General features: G+C 41.1%; 1 protein-coding gene across 1 annotated transcript in view; it reads right to left on the reverse strand.

The window, feature by feature from the left end:
- Window positions 1-23,580, reverse strand: part of LOC109419875 (protein vestigial) — a 141,208-nt gene that overhangs the window by 107,157 nt on the left and 10,471 nt on the right. Inside the window, exon 2 of the mRNA XM_029852997.2 lies at window positions 21,838-22,762. Coding sequence (XP_029708857.1) covers window positions 21,838-21,933 — 96 coding nt within the window. The 5' untranslated portion in view covers window positions 21,934-22,762. The remainder of the gene's footprint in view (window positions 1-21,837; window positions 22,763-23,580) is intronic.

A 23,580-nucleotide genomic window follows, 5' to 3' on the forward strand; every position in this document is an offset into this window, starting at 1 on the left:
CTTGTAAATGCACACTTTGAAATCATTAAGAAACTTGTGAGAAAAAAGAATCCCATTATATCCGATTTTCGAAAACAGCGAATTTCGAACTTATAATTATGTCATCGAAGAATAAGAATATAAAAAATGTCCACTTTGCTGATGCTCGGGGGGACACTACCGCAGTACTATCTGCGGATGAATGACAATCTTCATGCGGTAGTGTGCGTTACTGATTGTATGCGAGTCCTAAAACATTCACATCACCTTCTCTTATGACAAATCACGAACACTGTTACAGAAAGCTTCCACCTTGATACGCCTAGGGAGCGCCACTTGTCGCTTGACGTTTACACAGAAACAGCCAGGAGATGACATTCTTTCTGTTTTTATTCTTTTATGAACATTTGGTGCCATTGATGTAAAAGTTGACGAATGTTTTGAAGATAAACTAGTTTCCGTAAGAGAACTAGGGAAGTGGAACCATCTCGGCAGGGGTCCTATTTTGGGCACTTTTCTGCTATAACTCAGAGAATTCTGAACCAATTAACACAATTTTTGGAACGCGATGAGATACGTATAGTATCTAGCCGTGTACAAAATTTCAAGTCGATTGGTTTGGAATTGACTGAGTTATTGCGAAGAGTGAACAAATTACCGGCCGCTGCCCAAGTGGTTCGCTACCCTATGATTTTATCGATTTTTCTACGAAGTTTCGCCCAACTTCAAAGTCCCATTATATTGGACACGATCAAAATCTCTTAAGTTTTCTGTAGATTTGTATCAACCATGCAAAGTTATACTCTTATGAATTTTTTGAACAATCTTATCTCCGCGGAGTAACTAGGCAGGCATATCACAACGTATTCTATCACCTCAGTGGAAAATCTTAGAAAAAACATTGTACTTTTCAACACTATTTCACATTTATTTGCATAACTTTTCAATGAATGCGCATATCGCTGTGAAAAATGGAGTGCAAATAGTAAGCATGTTGTAGAATCAGGCAAAATTGTAAAATATGACACATTATAATGACATATTATATTCTGGTTGATGAATTTCGTACATTTTTCTACAACAATGCTGAAAGTTACAGAAATCGACGCGATTTCATGTGTCACACGATGGAGTATGGTGCAGTTTTATAAATGACTATGTGCTGGTATGGATCACCAAAATTACCATAACAGGAACGTCTGTCTCGACCAATCCGGACCATTTTCAATAGCAAACAATGCAATGTGGTAAAATTCCATTTCGATTTGTACTTAAATCGTTAAAAAGATCAATGGCAACTTTTTGATTTTAAATTCACAATTTTGTGTTTTTTTTCAACTTTATTTGAAACACTATGAAACGATTTACTCAGAGTACCGCTCTCGAACTGCCCAGATGCGCAATCTTCCTCGGGGTAGCAGCAATGACATACAGTTTAATCGCTCTCTTATTTCTTTCCTTCTGCTCCAACATCTAAAGTTAGCCTTATGGTACTCGCCGCAACGCAAACTGATGCCGACTCGCTGATCGCATCGGATTACCTATACACACCGCGCAAAGACCCCGGATGGGAACGGTCGTCCGTTTGGTGTTGGGAAGCCGAAGCGATTTAAGCTCTGTAATCCGCCCTCTTCACCTTCACCGCGCCAAATTGCAGCCATCTTATTCAAGAAGCGGGCGAGGAATCACCACGCAAGACCGGCTGGCTGCGCAGCTAGCGCAGCCTCGGTTCGCGGAGGATGGTGGCGGAGGCTTCGTGAACTCCGCGCGGTGACCAACGAACTGGACCCGTATATCGCCTCCCCGTCAGCAAGCCGCAAACGCGCTGGATAATTGGGCGTTAAGACAATTGGAATTCCTTTATAAATGACCGCGCGCGCGTTTAAGATAAATCATCAGTCGATTATTAGTTTATTTTATTCTCGGTCATTAATTTTGCGCCTTTCAACGCGTTTCGCGTTCGGCACCAGGATTTGTTTGTGAAGTGGGGTGGGGGAAGAAGCAGGTGTTATGGAGGTGGGAGCTCTCCTTTTCGGCCATTCTTCCGAACAGTGATATCCGCTAGCTGTCTGATGGGCGACCGATTAGCCGGGTACAGTGTGTCTCCCCGGTGTGCACTTACGCCTTGATACCGTTCAGGAGTTGGATCTTTCAGGAGTTGGGTTCCGTTCAGGAGTTGGGTGTTAATGAAGTGCAATAGAAGATTTATGGGTCTATTTTATGGTGGCTGAAGTCTGACACTTGTCTATGGAGGTATTATTGTGTGCCACTTGCATCGTTGAGAAAATCAATTCATAATGATCGTATGATTGGAAAGGCTATTCTATTAGGAAGGCTTAAAAGTAACTGCAACTATTTCGCAGATAACCTGCTGGTTGCACGGAGCAGGGCATGTGAGAAACCAGAATTTTGTACTTGCAACTTAAAAATGGTTGATTTATTTAGGGTCTAAGCTTCCCATCTGCATTATCAATACAGGCTATGGATGCTATGTACGTTAGATGTGGTCTGGTATGTCCAGAAAATTAATTTATGCATACAGGGCTTAGTACAGGGTTTAGACAAAATGACCGGGATAAACATTTTTCACTTCACACACCCTGCACACCGTATCCCTACGGCCATCTAGATGCTGGTTCGAGCGCAGCGAGCAGGTCCTCCTAGAGCATGGTCCATGTCTCGTGTCCGTAGAAGACTACCGGTGTTATTAACGTTTTATACGTGTTGCTTTTGCTACGGGGGTGAATCTCTCTAAACCGCAGCTTTTTTTTCCTCGAACCCATAGTAGTCCCGACTTCAACTGATGATGCATCTTCAAATTTCACGACTCTCATTATTGTAAACCATCAGTAAGGATCCGAGGCAGACGAATTCTTCCACCACATCGAAAGTATTCCCGTCTATCGTGACATTTGTGAGCGCCAACTTAAAGGTGGCATGCATTGTTTACCCCCCCCCCCCCCCCCTTTTTCCCAAGAGCAATGTTGAAGATCAGGCATGATAGTCCGCCACCTTGTCTCACATTCCAAATGGTCGCTTTTCTTGTGACTAGGGCAGATTGCCCCTTCCGTGCACTCCTCCGGTAGCTGTTCGGTTTCCCCGGTGTAGGTAGATAGGTGGCCAAATTTGCTGGGCCCATCTTAATGATCTGCGATACCATCCTTACCAGCTGCTTTGTTGATTTTGAGTTGGTGAATGCTATTCTTAGCATCCCTCAGCGTTGGATATGGATCATTTCCATCCCCTAATGCACTGCCATGCCTACGTTGTCCACGTCATTGAGGTGTTCATCGAAGTGCTGCTTCCACCTTTCGAACACCTCACGTCCATCCGTCTAGAGCCCCCGTCCATGCCCTGCATATTTCGGCTCGCTGCACGAAGCCGTTGCGGGATGCATTGAGCTCGTGTTAGCGCGATAGCTGACGTTTCCACTTTTGTTTGTAACCTTTTACGTTCTGCCGGGTTCCTTGTTGCAGCATAATTGGTCACACTGCGTTCTTCTCCTTCAAAATCTTTCTGCGCTCTTCATCGAACCATTTGTTCCATCGACTCCTTCCCAAGTAACAAAATTAATTTTATAATGCTTTTGAAGTATTCTTCAACACCTGTTCTTTAAAACCATGCATAAAACAAATTGCTCTGCAAAACGACATCAACTCATCCATGAACCCGCCATAAGACGAAAGGGGTCCATCCTAAGATGCTCTTGGAGATCTGTTTTTAAATTTCTCTTAAAACTTGTTGTACTTTCCAAGTTGTCCTCAAGGCGAATGGCTCTCTCCTTGTAGAATTCTTCAAGTGCACGATAAAACGATAATAAATTTGTCAGTGCTGTTGCTGATGCAGCTTTTATGTCGACAGAAAAGTTTGTGGAAATGAATTAAAAAATAAAACACAATGAAAATGACATTATTGTAATCAGGATTAATTTATTACACAAATTGGAAATATTTCCGTGGTGTAACAAGGATGCCAAATGCCAAGCAAAATTCATCGTATATACTTATGTTGCAAGATACTTCTAAAAATTGCAACGCGCTTCCATAATAAGGCACTAATAAAATATTCAAAAAAATTATTCCTGGTCATGAGAACATTGTTCATGAGTATTCTCAACATGGCTTCCATTGAAATCTAGGCCGGTGGACGGTCCATTATCGATGGTTTTAATCAACATCACCATGAGATCGTCTTAAATTTCTTTCAACTCATGCCAGAGCTAAAAGCATAACTCAAGAATACTCAGATTTATAACGTTCTCAATGCAGCCTGGTTGGCTTTGATCAAGAACGTCTTAAATTTATTTCATCTTAGGCAAGAGTAAGAAGTATTACTCAAGAGTACTCAGGTTTATAACATTCTTGATGTAGGTTTATGCAAACTCCGCCGAGAACGTCATAAATCATGTACGCCAAACAAATAATAAATTGTCGCACCGCGGTGGATTTTGTAAATCTCGCCCGATGAATTTAATCATCAGCCCGGTACCGTTGCCAACCAGGCAGACCTTTTTCGATAACCGGCCTTGATGCGGTGCAGTGCCTCATTCCTCCGGTCAGCATTTCCAACAGGTAAGCAGTTGTTGATTTTGAAGATCGATGATTGGAACCCCGATGCACGGGAATCGATTTCCTGGATGACCAAACCCACCTCATTTCTGATGCTGCAACCGGAGGAACTTGGCACTGCATCGCGTCGTGGTTGGGTTTCTGGGTAGGTGTTCTTGGTTGGCAGCAATAATGGAACGATGAGAATCAAAATCTGATGCTTGAATTCTTTCTTGTATTTTTCATGTACCAAACTGTTCTTATGCGAGAACAGTTGCTCTTGATCAAGAACGGATGATTGAAGATAACTACTAGAGCCTTATAAAACTAAAAATAAATTCAACAGTTCTTGTTGTGTTAATTGTTTTATGAACTGAACCTCAAGTATTCTTGGAGGTGTTTTTAAAACCACATATTGACGAAGAATAGTTGTGCTCAGCTGAAACTCCGATAAGATCAACTAGAATATGCAATGTTCCGATAAAACTATCATAAAAACAAATAAAACCAAATAGAATCAAAATTGTTACTTCACAGAAAAAAAAATGTTGATATTTAAACGGCATGTAAACCATGAACGTTGTGAATTTTCATGACTTGAAAACAAAATTTGATTGAAAATTGAGTTATTTTCAATGCAAACAGTTATTGCATGAAAAAAATATACAATTTTGAGCTTTTATTTATACAATTTCACACCATCATGCAATTTTCAACGCCAACAGAATATTATAGCGTCTAGCACTTATTATTCTATCGAAAGAGCTCGAAATTTCAACGAACGTGTAAAATTACAGTGACTTCGTTGAAAACAAAAACACAGCCGACGCGCTCAAGTTCGCATCATATCTTTAGATCGAAATAACTGATGCGCAATAATATTTAGATGTTTCTGAAGATTGAAACATACGCGAGTGTCAAAGTGCATACCCGTTGAGGTGTTCCTACAGGTGAGACAATTTCAATTCCTTAGAAGTTCTGATTGCAACAAAGCTGAATATATTATTACAGATACCAGTGACTCAGCCATCAAGTGCAGCTGGCACCGGAGTTCTACCGTCTCCCAACCAACCCAACCAATGAAATTTAGTTATTTGCAATAGACAGCGCACAGTGAATTTACCAGCATACAAAAATGTGAATTCGTATCCAAAACATCGTTGAATAAAATACGCATAACACCAAGGGGCTGTCCATAAACCGCGTGGTCATTATTCCACACAGCAAAAACTGTTGAAATTTCAATGGCATGTAAATCACGAAGCATTGGAATTTACATTGATTGAAACACGAAAACAATTTAAAATTGAGTTAAAATAACTGCACATATTTGGAACACGAAAATGCATGCAAAATTCATCATCTTCCTTAAGAATACATTTATTTGCATTTAATTTTCAATGAATGAAACCACAAATTTCAATCAACGTGTAAAATCAAATTCACCACCGCTAGTAGTAAAAAATGGCCGGCGCGTAGAAATCGTGTGAAAAAAGCTGGTCCAAGATTTGACTATTCTTCGTTTAAGTGCTACTATTATATAGATTCAACGACCGCAGATCTGCAGGTAAGTTCAATTTGATAAGTTGGTAACGAATGTGATACGTGAACTTAGCTACTGTGGTTGAAAATTAACAAACAGCCTGTGTTATTCCAGCTACCCGCAACGCAGCAGAGTGCCATCGTCGTCATCCTCGATAATCACCACCTCGGCGTGAAACTACGCGGTTATGCTGACTTGCTAACTTCCAGATTTCATAAATAAGATAATAGTTTTGTTAGAATGGAAAAAGTATTTCAATTCAATAAACTACTTTCGATGATTTTCGACATGATCTAGTATGTGTTTATGTTTCTGCTGCCTCCGATCGCCGGGAGAAGGAAAAACTTCTGAATCATAGGAACGATTGGGAATGGAGCAAAGCACAACACAAGTGGCGCGTGATATGGTTTATGTAAAAATAAACGTCATTTAAATTTACACGACCATCCTTTGGTTTGAGTTCATTTTAATTTTCAACGCGATGTATTTTTGAGTTTATTTTCATGCTCCAAATATGTGCATGAAAATAAACTTAAATTTACATTTTAATTCTAACTGTGCATACAAAAAATTTTATTTGTCCATACAAAATACTAATTGGCCGAACCTAATATATTAAGCGCATGAAAGGCGACGCGCTCGTCATCAAGGCCGAACAGTCTAAGTACTCGGACGTCTTGAGGGCGATGCGAAACGATGTCAAGATCGTGGATCTGGGAGTCGACGTGTGCAGTATTAGACGTACTCTTATGGGTAAAATGATCCTAGAGCACAAGCGCGACAATTAACGCAAGAGTGCCGCCTACAGAATCTGGCGGAAAAGGTCCTTGGCGAAGGGGTCGAGGTGAGGGCTCTACAGCAGAGGCGACTCTGAAGGTGAAGAATCTAGACGAGGTCACTGAAGCGGAAGACCCCGTCACGCCACTGCGGCAACAGTGTATGTATTGTGCAGGTGGCCGGTAGGGACACGGGTAGCCTTGGTTCAGCTATCTTTGGCGGACGTAAATAAATCTGTTAAAGTAGGGAATATCAAGGTGGGCTGGTCAGTATGCCATCTGAACTTTTATGAGTCACCGGAGGTTTGCCTCAGGTGTCTGGAATCAAGACGCAAGTCATGGGACTGCAAAGGTCCTGACAGAAGTAAACTATGCAGGAGATGCGGCGTCGAAGGCCATAAGGCACAAGGCTGCACGAATCCACCCATTTGTCTGGTTTGTACCGGGAAATCCGTGAACAACAGGTGATCCAAGGTGCCCGGCCTTCAAGAAAGCCGTAGTGAACAAATCACAGTGCAGATAATGCAGCTGAACCTGATACACTGTGACGTAGCTCAGCAACTGCTTTGTCAGGCGGCTTCTGAGTGGGGGACGGATACTGCCGGCTCCAGAGACACGTTCTCCTCCACCCATATGGAGTACCCACCGGCAACGGTAATTGGGTCTACTACCTAGTTTGGTGTCAACTACCTATGAGGGCTTCGAGGTCGCCAAAGTAAACTGGGCCTTCTTCTGAAGTGGTTTTGTACCTCAGCGGTTGTCGATTGAGCACGCAGCGGTGGTCGATTGAGTCACGCAGAGGCTGCACTGTATGACGACCGTGCTGACAGGGCCGGTGGTAATAGAGGGTGACTTCAATGGGGAAGCCGTTTCACGAACCAGCGGGATCAGATCCTGCTAGAGATACTGGCTTTCCCAGTCAACACACGGTCGCATATGCTGTTGAATAGAATGCTAAAGTTGAGGCGATATACGTACACTTTACACACGGTAAAATGGAAGCATGTACGCATATGGCCTGCACTTAAGCATCATATTCTACACCATATAAGACTTCGTAGTTGCTGGGTTGTCGACCTGACTAATGTCGGTAACAAGGGTACATGTAATCGGAATGGTGCGGAGTCGATTATTGGCGTTACTTTTTGTAGTCCTGGTCTAACAAGTAGTTCGAACTGGAGAGTATACGATAGCTACATTCACAGCGATCACCCGGCGGTTCGTTACACACGCAAATAAATCCGTTCCGAAAACTATCCACATCTAGTCACGAATTCCAGAACAAGCGAGAACTTCATTTACAAATATACACCGTGATTTAAAATCACGATATCTTGAATTCTGTGCCACTCAATATACGTAAGGTCTGAGTAACACATCGCCAACAACAGTTGCGGAATGAAAATCACAACAACGAGATCTGTGTTCCAGATCAAAATTCACGGCTCCGAGAACATAGTTCATGGTCCACAACAAACTGACAGGCTCAGATGAACAAAAATCATGAGAACAGGAACTGTGATCTTAAAACCGTGATTCCTATCACGGCACTGAGAACTTAGTTCACGGTCTGCAGCAGAACGCTATGCGCTGCCAGAACAAAAATCTTGTGATTAGGAATTCGTTCTAGTTGTGATCAGTGTTTGTTCATGTGACAACCATGAGAAGTGCTAAAAATGTACGATTTCGGAGATATTTTTATAGAAACTTTTATTTTTGCGGTGAATATTATTGTTCTATTGAATGTGTCATTTTTTACCCTGTGATTATTTTGGAGGAAGGTGAATTATTCTCGTAGCAGCAAAGTTCAGAATCTGTTCACAAAAGGTTGTTTATCCCACGTTCGCCCAAATTAAGCCCCAGCTGCATCTGGATGATGATGTGCAAAGCTGCCAGGTTCCATCCCTCTGCAGCAGTCGTGATAGCTGGTGGAAAAGCACCTCCTCCGAATTCTTGACTGTTTTTTTTATTTCCTCAATGAAACCAAGGTCGCTGAACGCTGGTGCACACCCACGCTAGAACATTTCAGTTTTCAGCATATTAATCGCATGATCCCGATCACTAGTAACGAACAATCACTTTTGAACTTTACGGAAAAAAAATAACACTAAACAGGATGCTTATAATGTGATGGTTGTTTAAAACGGATTTCAGCCCAGAAATCATTCGACCCTTCTGTGATCTGAAGGGTTTCCATAAACATTTTGCCAAAGAAGTACATTGTAACCAGAATTATGTGCTTGAATGATTGATGAAGGTTTTCAAATCTGGGAAAAGTAATTTTAAGTTATTTTTGTCGAAAATGCTGTGAATTATTTGTATGCTGCAATTCAAAATACAAAAATACGCTTACCACTGTTGTCGATCCGTTTTGATTTTATTTTTTCCTTATCGATGCGTTACAGAAAGTGACAGCTACATATACTCGTGATTTTGATTCGCGATATCGAGCACAAAATCACGCGCATGGAATTCCAATATCACGAAACCAGGAACTCTGTTCTTGCTTTATGGGTCGTAACGAGTTTGTTGATAATAAGAAACAATAATGAACCTTTGTCCCAAGAATCACGAAGAAGTTCACAGAAATGATTTGCAACAAATCACGGATAAGTAGCAGAACTGTATCACGAAATCAAGCTTAAGAGGTGTTCCAGTTGTCATGATTTTTCGTTCCCGAAAATCAGAACGGATTTTTAAGCGTGCAGTATAGACTACAACAACAGCAGGCAACGAGTAGAGGAAGAGGCGGCTAGGCCAAGACCAAGCCCTCGCAGGTGGAAGACATCATATTTCGATGAAGCGGTATTTAGGGAGGTGCTCCGCCGTGAGCGAAAGTCCACCCTAGAAATGGGAGACCACCGGCTTACTGGTGGACTCAAGCGATTACGGACCAGCGCCACACCTGCCTACGGGCCTGGTGGTGGACGCAGCGAGCACGATCTGAGGAAGAGCGAAACGAACGGCAGGTGGTGGTCGCCACTGCAAAAGCCACGCTGAAGATCGAAGATAAGGGCAAGCCTGCTTCGAATCTCTGTCAGAGTGCCAATGCGAATCCGTGGGGTGATGTCTACAGGATTGTGATTGCCCAGACGATGTGTGTATTGGCTTCTTCACAGTAATCTCCAGAGATGTTGGAGGGGATCATCGAGGGGTTTTTTTTTCGCGTCATGATCCTAGTCTTTGGTCTCCTTTCGTAGGACAGCCGGGTACTGAGGTTGGCGATGAGGAGAGGGTCACCGATGTGGAACTTGCGGGGATAGCAAAGTCCCTTAGCGTAGGTAAGGCCCCAGGTCCGGATGGAGTTCCGAACCTGGCCTTAAAATTAGCTATTGCAGAGGCTCCCGACATGTTCAGATCTGCTAAGCAGAAATGCCTGGACGAGGGAGTTTTCTCAGAGGTTTGGAAGTGGCAGAGCCTGGTTCTATTGCCAAAGGCGGGAAACCATCCGGAGACCCGTCGGCATATAGACCAATACGCTTGATCGACACGGCTGGGAAGGTACTCGAAAAGATCATCCTCAATAGCAGATTGAGGCACACCGAGGGCGTAAATGGTCTCTCGCGCAGGCGCAGCCAGTTCGGCTTCCGGAAAGGGGAGGTCGAACGTAGATGGTATCCTGTCGGTTACAAAAACCGTCGAGATAGTGCTCCAGCGTAAAATAAGGGGGATTCGCTACTGTGCAGTAGTGATTCCGGATGTAAGGAACGCGTTCAAAAACGTCAGTCGGCCGGCTATTGCCGATGCGCTCCTGCGTCTGGGGATACCCGGATACCTGTACAAGATTCTCGGAAGTTACTTCCCGAATCGAGTACTAGTTTACGACTCAGAGGAAAGGTGGAGGCCCAACTGTTAGCAACCATCTGGTGCAGCTGATAGGGCTTGAAGGGTAGTGATCAGGGTTGTGCAGTATCACGATGGTTAATGTCGATCGACACTCGCTTTAACCATCACTTCATACGACAAACGCAGTCCATCAAAACATAATCGATTCACGCAAAAGCCACTCAAGCCAACCCTCGTTCAATGCAGAGTCAACCACATCCAGCAGCAGCGATCGTCTCTTGTTTTCGAACCACACGATGAAACACCGAAGCGAGTTTTTGTTCTACGCCTTGCATTCTATTCATAGGGCGTGCTATGTTTGTGTTTGAAACGCCATGCAATACTACTAAACAAATTGACCTTCATCCTGGCCCTTTTAGATGAGAGTCACCCAGCAGTGAGTGACATAACTCTGCGTCGAAACGACGGTTAACAAGCGTTCGGCTGCTCAGGAGATGTGTAGAGAAAGAGCGGGGCGGCGGCAGCCACCGTATCAATGCGTTCGTCTCGAATGTGTTCGTTTGCAACATAGAGACGGTCGGCTGTAGCGTTGATGGAGGAAGAAGGGCAATGTTGATGTTGCGGCTTTTTTGTGTTATGATGGTGATAATGCACAAGACTGGGTGATACCCTTGCCTTCAGATCGTGTTGCACGTAAGCATCAGTTCTTGATTCCGAGGACAAGGACGGGTGAGAACCACTCGGGAAACTGGCTAAGCGCCAGCATGCTATCGTGGTGGACCCTCCAAAGCGAGTCATCGATGATGTTCGTTGCTGCAGGCTATGAAGCTAACCTTGAGGGTGCGATGTGCACTAGCCCCTCGTTGAAGCAATGCCTTCTTGGTTTCGGAGAGACGAGCTAAGCTGTCCATAAACCACGTGGTCATTTTTTGGGGACTTTTCAAACCCCCCCCCCCCCCCCCGCGTGGTCATTAGTCCATACAAATTTTTTTATTTGTCCATACAAAATGGTCATTGGCAGACCCCCCCCCCTCATGACCACGTGGTTTATGGACAGCCCCTTAGTTGATTATTCAAATCGGTTGAACTTGGCAGCGTGATCGTTATTGATCCTAATGAACTCAAGGTATTAATTCTCTGAGGTGTTTAAACTCCATTTACATAAAGTCTCATATCTTTATAAGGCATAAGGATGTGCTTTTTCTTTATTTCCCACAAATCTACATGTTAGGCAAAAAATACCATGCGTTTGTTGAAAGTTGAAGGTCTCGATCCAACTTGCCAGCGTCGAGCATTGCAAACCCGTGTACAGCAGGAAAGCTACATGGAAAATTCTTCGTTTTTGCTTCTGCCAGTAACAACAACCACCGCAACAACTGCAAGCTTTCCACTGTAACACGATTCCTGGAAAAACTAAACACCTCATTCAGGCTCGCTTGTAATTTTCCAGCCGAGTACACTCCGCTACCGCAACGCCCAGTAATGGACAAATTAGCAAACAATATACCCATTGTAAGCGAGAGGTTTAGGTTTTATGATGCATTGCATTGCTGCATGGCTTGATTCGGTGAGGCTCTTCTTCGACGCTCATTATTACCAACAATTATGCTGTTCAGAGGAGCGGTGCGGTGCAGCACTACCTGAAGGCCCCTTCTCGTGTTCATCGCCGCCGCCACTACTGCTTTCAGTGCTGTGTAGCCGTTTATCGACGTAATGAGAGCATAATTAATCTCAATTGTGCGCAGGTAAAAATGGTTTCCATCAGTCAAAATGGCGATTCCAAGCTGGCAGTCGTCGCTTTTCTTCAGTTCAGCGCGGTTGTTTCTGATGGGCTGGAGTAATATTAATATTTAATGTGCTCATTAATTATTAATTACGGGGGGCGATGATGGGCTGGTAGGTGCTGTCGACAAACCCACAGACTATGGGCTTAGACCTACGGAAGGTGAGAAATGCAAAGCCGTACGCCTTCTTCTGACTGGCGACTGACTCTGACGTCGTCTAGGATAATGATTACCGTTTGAATAAGTCTACTTGACTTCCATTTTTAATCGCATTAATTCAACCTGGCTGCATAAAATTATGAACTACCGCACCAGAATTAATTGAACTCGTTCAATTTCCCATCTAGAGGGTCTGGGAGCAAAATTAATTAAACTTAATGAACAGCTCTCAACGAAAGCGTCGGCTGTGCCGTGTGGTTCGGAAGCTCTCCCCTTTTGAAACCGCAGATTGAACTGGAAATTCGATGGTTGAAAATGGTGGAAAATGCACTAGCTCTACCAATGATCGGACAGTTTCCCCTTCTAGATGGATGAGTAATTCGCACCTCGCTGAAGTGTTCTAGAGCAGCGTGAGATTGGCAAAAATACTCGTTTTTAACGAGTCCTGGGTAAAACTTCCCTTAAACTCGAGTGACGCACTGCTGTCAGTGCATTCGATTGACGTTCATAGATGAAATAATTATTGCGTGCATCTGTTTCAACTTCGGGGCAAGGAACGTGCTGAGGATGATGGAGAGCTACCCGCCGGTGCCTGGCATCCGATGATGTTCGCTAGGCCACACTCAGTGAAACAACATTTATGAAATATTTCGTTTCGATATAGGAGGTATTCCAATAAAAATACCTTCCACGGTGGCTGCAAATAGAGTATGGCCGACCGTCGGATGCACGGTTGTTGTAACTTATGAGCGGTGCACTGCAGTGCATATTACTGTATTGCACCACCACCACCACCACCACCGCCACAAAAGGATTGCACTGCATCAGCGTTGATCGAAATCCAAAACAAGTGCATGGTAGGAATAAAACTCATGGTTGGCTCTACGTACTTGCTTAAATGTTTTAAAAATAATAGTTTTACATTAGCATAGGAAAAGTCAATAGATGTTAATTCTAAATTATCACTGGAATTAACAATGATTCAAAGGATATTTCGAATCTTCTCTAAGAGTTAACCTACGTTGCTACACAAATTTTCATTTTATATTTTTAAAGCTTTGCCACCAAACGCTGCACTCGCGTAAGTAAACCACCAACAAACAAGGGTTAGGCACTTATTAGTTAAATGCTCAAGCTCGGCTTTACATTCAAGTATAAATACAAGTCATGGAGCCCCTGCTGTACTCCCGCGAGGTATCCAACTCAGCCCCAGTTCACCAGCACCAACAGCTTTACCATGCGTGTGCGAGCTTGGTGTTTCTCTAGCCTAAGTATGGAAGCAAAAAAAAAACGGAGCGAATAATTTATGGGGCTATTTTACGAATGCCATTAGATATCACCCAAGACACGAACGGAGGGGGCTGACGGAAGGAGAAGGGGAAAATTAATTTTATTCGTAATTTTTTATTCCTTATGGATGTTTTTGCCACTCGGAGCTACTGGCTTGCCATAACCATGTCAAGACAGCGTGTCTACTGCAGCGAACTTATTAATTTATGTTCAATTTATCACCACCTCAACGGCAGAAGAATTACTGCAGCACTCGATGAAAATGGGTTCAAATGGGACTAGGTGGATATTGTTTCTAATCACTCTTGTATCAGTTGTATTGGTCGTCAAAACACACGTCAAAATAAACGATTGCCACTTCACGTTCATCATTATTTATTTGTTGTCTTCTGGTGGCCTAAAGGCTTAATGTTCATCTAAAAACGGTTTTTCGATTAAGGACTCGGAGTTCAACTCAGTCCTACGAATTGAGATGAGGTATGTGTGATGTGTATGTATGTGTGCCTACAGTGTATCAAACAATTGTCCGTACAGAAATTTTTTGGTCAACATAATTTTTCATTCAAATGATCACAACTTTTGTATACATCAATCAAATACGCCGAAATTTTGATCAATCATAAACCATATATTAAAGATCCATTGGAAAATTTTTGAGCGAGATCGTATAAATTTTCTGAAAGTTATAGAACTTTTAGTAAAACTTATAAGATTTTTGAACACATTTTTAAACATATCTCAATATGTACACGATGAACCTTTTTACATTTTTTTGTGATACAGCTTATAGCTAAGGCTTTCAGATGCAGCTTCGATTGAGGTTTTATATTCACTGCAAAAAATATGAAAAATCTGTATATGTTCAGAGTGTCACTTGGAAATTTATCATATTTTGATCAATAAAAGTGCCAAGTGTTTTCAACGTTTTTAAACTCTCCTAATGTAATATTTTTATACAGGACCTACTAAACTTCATATGAAGAGTAGGTCCCATGTAATTTTTGTTCAGTTAATGCACTTTTATGCAGATTAAATGTGCAAAATAAGGTAATTTTTTAAACATCGTCAACTATATAAGCACATTATTCATATTTTTTGTAGTGAATATAAAACCTCAAAAGTAGCTGCATATGGAAACCTTAGGTATCAGCTGTAACACACACAAAATTGAAAAAGTTTCATCGAGTACATACTGAGATATAATGTTTTGAAAATGTGTTCAAAAATCTTATAAGTTTTTCTAAAAGTTCTATAACTTTCAGGAAACTTATTCGATATCGCTCAAAATTTTACCAATGGAGCTTTAATATATGATTCATGATTGATCAGAATTTCAGCGTTTATGATTGGTGTATAAAAAAGTTATGAACATTTGAATGAAAAATTATTTTGACCCAAAAATTGCTGTACGGACAATTTTTTAATACACTGTAAGTATATGTACAGAAAAAGGTCACTCACTTTTAAGGCTTTTCCCATTGACCGATTTGGAAAATTTTTAATCGATTTGAACTGCAGTTTTTCATTCGGATTGGTCCAGGCGTTCTGGGGTTATGGCCATTTTAGCGTTCCAAACTAGCACTGGCGAAAGCGATCCATAATTCATTATAGCAGATTAAAACGAAATATGGAAAATTTTCATGGAGTTTTGAGCTCAACAAATATGCAATATGGGTATATTTGGTGCGGCAAAATGTTCGGAGTTCAAAGAGACGACCTGTAATGCCAAGATGGCGGTTCGAATTCTAAGAAGTGCTGTCATCTCAGACCCCCTCCCCCCTTTGTAGACTTGCAGATACAAAATTTTCAAAATTTGTATGGAGCGTAGACTGCCCAGCCTGCACACCCTTGTACTGAAGCTCTTGGGGAAGTTGATCATTTTCCTCTGTTATTTTTAATTCAATTCAATTACAATGCGCATGATACCCAACAAATATTTTTAAAACTTGTAAGGTACTCCGGGGCAAGTGAGACCTACAGCTATATTTTTATTATTATTCGTGGAAAACGGTCGTTTCGTTGTGAATTTAGGTAATGCACAATTGTGTTTACCTGTGATGCCGGAAATGGGGTCAAAAACTCATACCTACGGATACTTTGAATACATAAATAGTTATTGTTTCAACCAAGGAATTGGCATCCCTATCCCACCAATGCAATGTTTTCGTAGCCAGCATAACAGCGGCTCAAGCGTAGGGCTCAAGCTGACAACCTATCTTTCAACACAGCAGCATAATTTTAATGCGGTGTAAGAAAACAAGAAGACCATAACAGTTCCCTGGTTTCAACCATAAAGAGACCATTTATGTTATTGTTGTTAATATTTAATTTTCAATTCACTAGGTGAGATTGAAGTGCTCTACTGCATTCGTTGTTTAAATATAGATTTATCATTCTACAAATACTTTTTCGGTATCAGGATTATATTTGTAGTTTTTGCAAATGATTTTAAGCGAAAAAGCTGTATATGATTTTTATTTACTACCTTTAGTTTACTGCTCTCACTTGCTCCAATGCATTTCGCTATCTGGGGTATGTGTGACTTATGAGAAAAAATAAACATTGAAGTGTAGAATTAGGGTGATGTCAAGGGTGATGTTAAAATACACATAATAAAAAAATAAATAAACAAACACAATTTCATAGGTTGATTTCGGCTTGTCCAGCCTAAGACAAAATTAGCACGAAAGTCAATAAAAATTGGTGACTAAAGTAATCTGCTATTGAATAACACCTCTTTTTAGATGATGAAGTTCTTGTTTAAAATGATTAAGGTAATTCGCCAATTGTTGAACACTACCCAAATGTTGAACAGTTTTTGAAAATGTTATTATAAATTAAACTTAAGTAATTTTCCATCAACGTAAACGTATGATGTGGATGCGTATACATGTGTGTCATGATATTGCTCTAATAAAGTTACAAAATTATACATATTTTACGTCAAAAATATCGATTGCAAATTTTGTACCGCTGATGACACGAAAACTGCACAATTCTTAAGATTAATTTTAAGAAATTGCTGTTACGAAATAAGCTTTGATGGCAAATCGACCACAAATATCAAAGTCACGCCATAGTTACAAGAACGGGAAGGATGTCCTTAACAGTTTAACATTGTTTAAAATCACATTTTCATTGTAATTCCGTTTGAAAAAAATATTTTTCTTATCACACTATCATTATGCATCTAGGATCCAATTGTTGAACATACGATGTTAGCATATCTGCCAGGTCACTTTACCTTTTTCAGGAGCGATCCACAGGTTTCAAAGCATTTCAGGGTTGCACCAGAGGTGTTCTAGGGGGTTTAGTGTGTCCCATGGGTTTCCAGGAGTGTTTCAGGAGCTTTCAAAAGCGTTCTTTTCTTCAGTCGTTTTCGCTTCTAGTCAAATATTTTAAGCAATTTTTTGCATTTAGTTATGTTTAAAACGATTTCAAGCGGAGAGGACGGGGGGTTCAGCAAAGTGTGACGACCCATACAAAAATTTCAAAGGTCTCATATAAAAAGTGTGACCTAGGGGAAGGAGGGTTTAAAATGGACAATTTTTGCATGAGGTAATTTATGGACGCTCCATCATTTGAATGGATTGTCACTCAAATGACTAACTAGGCAAAAAACACGAAAAACCCGGAAAAATTCCGCCAGAGTGAGAAATTATCGGATGTCGGATCAAAGTCGGGTCAAATTTTATCAAATGTTGGGCCACTGTTGGACTCACATCGGATAACTGTTGGGTCTGTGTTGGGTTTGGTGGCGAAAATGAAAACAGGTCAATGATAGGTTTATGTCGGGATATACGTCATCAATTACGAGCAAAGCTTGAACCGTTCAACAATTGGCGAGAATCGTCCAACATTAGGATGAGCTAGCTTATGGAAGCGTTCAACATTTGGGTTAGAGACTTCCCATACAAATGTTCTATTTTCTCTTAGAAAATGGAGTTTAAGGGAATATAAATTAAATGGGAAGTATAAGGAATGAGTGGATCTAGACGTTCACTGGATGTTTTTCAACTAAAGTGGAATCATGTACGGAAAAACAAACGAAAACAAAAATGCCAGTACTAACCGTTCAACAATTGGCGAATTACCCTAAATCTTGGATAAAACTTTTTTTAAAGCATGCATTTTTCATGTTTCTCTATCAATATCTTCCATTTTTTTTACAGAAACGCCCATAAAAAATAAAAATACGAAAACGGTCCTTTTAAAATTGATGGTTTAAAAAAACATTATTCAATTATTGTAAGATTATGTAAGAAAGAAGATGTTACAGAAAATCTCGAAACCCCAAATTTCCTATTGGCGAGATTCATCAACAATATGCTTTTTGTATGAAAAAAAATGAATTTATTTTGCACGAGCTGCTAGAGTTGAATCAAGTATTTCCCAGCGATTTGTTATTTTATGTGTAAAGTAATTTATGCACGATACCACAAAAATCTTATAATTGTAAACTCTTAACATTGCTATTCGTATAAGATATTTATTATTTAAAAATATCTCTTGGCAGCATTCAAAAGAAGTAGTATTATTCAAAAACATATTAAACAATATACAGGTGTCATCTTGTAACTCAAGAAAATATTGATTGAAAATCGCCTATTTATTTAACAGGATATTATCAATATATTTTTTAACAAAATTACATAGCAACAACTTCTTCAAATGGAAAACTGCGATTCTTGTATTTCGACGTCTTTGAAGAAAAAAATGAATCAAATAACATAATTGAACAACAATTTGTGGAGCGGATCTGGTGTGATGGTTAGAACACTTGACTATAACGCCGAGGACCTGGGATCGAATCCCACTCCCGACAAACTCGCAAAATGTGAGTTCTTCCTTCGGAAAGGAAGTAAAGCGTGGGTCCCAAGATGAACTAGCCTAGGGCTAAAAATCTCGGTAATACAGATAATAATAATAATAAAAATTGAACAACATAATCACAACGACGACCCCTTTGCCTAACGTCCTGGTTTTGAACGGTTAGGTACTAGTAGTTTGATGATGACTACTAACCCTAGACAGCCAAAAAGATCGTGGTTGTGATCTGTTCAATGTTGTTCGGCTTTGCTTTCGGTTCTATCGATCGGTGACACTTGTTTAGATAGAGATACATATCGAGCGAACGTTGCTTATTTGATTTTTTGCGCTTTCATCTCTTATGCTCCTATTGTGACCAAATGAACTTATTCGAACCGAGTTTCATTCTTTCTTGCCAACTGGATTTTACTTTCTAGGTTTAATCATCGCATGACTTTATGATAATTGAATTTTATTGGCTTTTCTCGGTGAGCGTAATACTACTCAAAAAAGGAGTTACACCCTCGTTCTTTGAGTAGTATTACGTTCACCCAGAAAAGCCAATAAAATTCAATTATCATAAAGTCATGCGGTGAATAAACCCAGAAAGTCAACCTGAAATCATCGAATACTTATCGAAATTCTTGATATGGGCTTATTTAGATGAACATTTCAAAATGAGTAAATTCATCATCTTGACGTCTTAAGTCGGATATCCCTTGATGTCCCGATTAACTTTGACGAAGACGACATTCTTCTATGTAGTCTTATTTTCGAGAAAAAAAAAATTTTAAACCATGGAATAATATTTTCATTATCGGATAGGGTCTGGGACTATTTGGGCAGGTGGACCTACTCTGAGCACTTGCTACTGTAACTCAGTCAATTTGAACCAATTGACTTCAATTTTTGTACATGGTTAGATACTGTACGTATCTCACCGTGTCCCGAAAATGAAGTCAATCGGTTTAAAGTTGCCTGAGTAATAGCAGCAAGTGCGCAAAATAGGCCCCCCAGCCCAAATGGTTCCAGACCCTAGTTCTTGGTCCTGATCAACTTTGCCGAAAATAAAATTTTTCTGTGTGGTCTGATTCTCTTTTTCTGTGGCGTTTGGGGTCTCCAGTTAGCTTAGTGGTTAAGGCTATTGATCGCCAATCCGGAGATGGCAGGTTCGATTCCCGCTACAGTCGGGAAAATTTTCTCGACTCCCTGGGCATAGTGTAAAATAGTACTTGCCACACAATGTACAAATTCATGCAATGACAGGCAAAGAAAGTCCTTTAATTATTAACTGTGGAAGTGCTCAAAGAACACTAACTTGAAGAGATGCAGGCCAAGTTCCAGTGCGAGCCATAAAGAAGAAATAGAACAAGAAGAAAAAGAAGAAGAAGAATAATATTCTCGAGCTTCAGTAGTTTGGATTCTCTAGAGGATATATTCAGAATCAGCTGATCCAGCTGATTCAGAAGTTTGAAATTTGTAAAATTCACTAGCGCCTTCTGGAGAAAAAAATCAGAATCAACAAGTTCATTATCAAATAGCTTTCGATGCCCTGTACAACTTTGCCGAAGGCGAAATTCTTGTGTGTGGTATCCCAGCCAACACATGGTCGCATATGATGCTGAATAGGATGCTAAAGTGGAGGCGATATGCGTACACTTTACACGCGGTCAAATGGAGGCATGTACGCATATGGCCTCCACGTTAGCATCTTATTCTACATCATATGCGACTTCGTGTTGGCTGGGATGTTTCTAGAGATAAAGGTAGAATTTAAATTTCTAATGCTTACTAGCACCTCCTAGCGAATATACCTAGAATCAAAAATTGTGATTCGATAGTACGTACGTTTCGATAGTACGTACACTAAACGAAGCGATGGTGTACGTACTATCGAGGTATGCCTGTAGTCCATTATCCGGAAGTTCTTGATGATCTGAACTCAACTTTGCCGACGACAAAATTCTCCTATGTAGTTAAAATTTATGAGGTTCATTAGCACCTCCTAGCGGATAAACCTTCAAAGTAAAATTTTTAGTCAAACATTCTAGAAGAGGTTCTTAGAACCATCATAAACGCAAAATAAATGGTATTAGGTTTTATGACGGTTCACAAAACCTCTTGAGGGCTTATTGGTCATCGAAATGTTACTTGGCCTAGAATTAAATAGTTCATTATCGGATAGTTCTTAATGTCCTGATTAACTTTTCCACAAGCAAAAACTTCTATGTGGTGTGATTTATGAGAAGCAGAAATTGAAATTTTCTAAGATTGACTAGCGCCTCCTCGCGGATAGAATCAAATTGTTCATTATCGAATGGATCTTGATGTCCTGATCAATTTTGTCAAAAACGAAATTCTTCTATGTTTTTTATTCTCTAGGTACAGAAGTTAACCAATTCATTGGTTCACTAGTGCCATCTAGCAGATAAAGCTGGAACCAACTTTACAATACATGATACAATACAAATACAATAGACTCCGCATCTATTGGCAAGAATAAAAGTTCAATAAAAAGAGTGACTCCGTCAAAAAGTGCCATGGCGCAGCATATGATAGAGCAGAATATAGGTTAATTTTGTAGACAAAATATGAAACAAGCCGGGTCCCGTGGCGTAGTGGCTACATGTTTGCTTCATAAGCAGATGGTATGGGTTCGATCCCAGCCCCGGCACTTCCGTCAGTTGCTCTTTCCCCCTGAGAGCAGCTGACACCTGACCCTCTTCTGAGCCAATGGCTCAAATGGACCCGGATACTTGGACATCGGCGAACGGCAACTCATAATGGACCCCCAATCGGACTGGAAACAGGAACAACCAACAGCCACACATCAGCTTCCTCGTGCTCATCATTCTACCATGATAGGGTAGAAAGTGAAAGCAGCACAACGGCAACCAGTTAGATATAGTAGAGTTATACAGTAGAATTAATACATTTAGGCGCTGTACAAATTGTAAGTACAGCTTCCAATTGGAATCGCTCACACATTGCCCTAGTGGACAAAAGAGCTGTAAATTAGGTTAAGTGAAAAATAACCCTCGGACTAGAAATCACTCCTAACAAAACACAGTATCGCTTGAGTCCTTTGTGTGTACTATCACGAAAATAGGAGCACTGTTCCCAAAATAGGAATACCCTATAACAAAGAATTCTTCGGCACTTACCCGCTCATACTGGTAGAATGGTCGACTGGGTCCGGCGCGGCCGTACAGGTAGGGATAGTATGCTCCGTACATAACTTCCGGGCAGGACACTGCCATTGTCGCGATCCGAACGGAACCGAGCAACCGAACTGAGCCTGCTAAGCTTCAGTTGGTTGCAGGGGGCGGTCGATGACACACCCGTTCACACTCGTGGATTATGGGTATCTATGCACTTCACTCAAATCGACCCGCAGCGCACTGGTCGCACTTTTTCGTTCCCACCAAGGCCAACCGAGCAGCTGTGTCACCGGCTTGGGGTCTCTTCAAATCACTCAAATCACGCCTCTTCAACCGGCTTCCGATGCGCTGATATTGGCAGTTTTATTTATTCACACTTTTCTGCACACTAGGCTCATAAAGAGGCTGCCAAGCGGCCGGCAAGACACCGCCGACGATCCATAAAGCAAATATTGTACCAGAGAGTTTGAAAAACGAGTTCTGATTTTAAATTTCAAATCGCTTCTTCATGTTCTCCCATCATCACACACACGGCCGAGAGTTGCTGCTTCTGGTCTGCGGGCTGGCGGCGGTGGTGGTGGTTGTTCGGCGTCGGTTCGTTAATTTCTGGTCGTTTTTCTTGACGCTCGCCTTCTGCTGGCTTGTCTGCACGGCTGACGGACTGACGGGTTCACTAAATGCAGCGAGCGAATCACGCGTGTTCTCACAACTTTATATTATTTCACTTTTCTTGATTAATGAAGCACACTGTGGTAGGACTTTTTGTTTCGCCTAATAAGAAATGATTAATTTAAACACTTTTTTTTTTAGGATGACGGTATCCTGGCTTCCAGATCTGTGCTCAGTGACAGGCAGAAGCGTTTCGCTAAACTGATTCACTGTTCGTATACGCGGTTCCCCGGATGTTCTGAGCAGAATCCACATAAATCTGCAAAAAAAAGTATAAAGTGATATGATAATTGTTATTTGGATTATAATCGCTGGGAATGATCACACTTGTTTCCACCTGCAAGAATGGATCACCGTAGGCAAATGGTTTTTACGATAGTTGACAACCATATCGATCTGTTATAAGCCAGAGTCAGTGTTAAAGTAGATAAACTTTGAGGTTGGAAAAGAGCAAGCAAGACATGGATTGGAACAATATGCTGAGATTTTATGCAACTTTAGATGGTACCGTCGACTCCTTTCCACGTACCAGATGGTGCTCTCGGCTGCGTTGTTGATGGCAGCCACTATTGTAATCCAGCAGTCCTTTAGAATGGGAAAATGGAGCTCGCCCTCGTCAGAGGGCGTACCAGATACCCGTCAAAGTCAATGTTAGCGTCACGATAGGTGTCAGAGAAGTGCCATCCATCAGTTAGAACGTGGACGATTGATTCCATACATGATGTGCATTCTATGGGCTTATGAAATATAGCGTGCTCTTCCTATGCACTCACACTAATTAGCCAGACAGTTGAAGATCGACAAGCCTTAACATAACTCATTCATTCTCATAAATAGAACAATTAAAATCACCTCAAAACCTCGTACATATGCTAATTAGTGCGGGATCCGCAATCATGTTTTTTCCCTGCCATCGCATGGCTTTCTTAATGGCAGCCCGAGTCCAAGTGGAATCTCGGTGAAAGAAATTGTTTAATTTTCATTCGGATTTGCGACGTAAAGAAAAAAAAAAGATGCCTTCAACACACAGTTAGCAGAGAACAAAAACGCGCGACACAGCGAGCGAAAAACAGTTTC

The sequence above is a fragment of the Aedes albopictus genome, chromosome 2 (genome assembly GCF_035046485.1).
Source record: "Aedes albopictus strain Foshan chromosome 2, AalbF5, whole genome shotgun sequence".
Taxonomy (NCBI): Eukaryota; Metazoa; Arthropoda; class Insecta; order Diptera; family Culicidae; genus Aedes; species Aedes albopictus.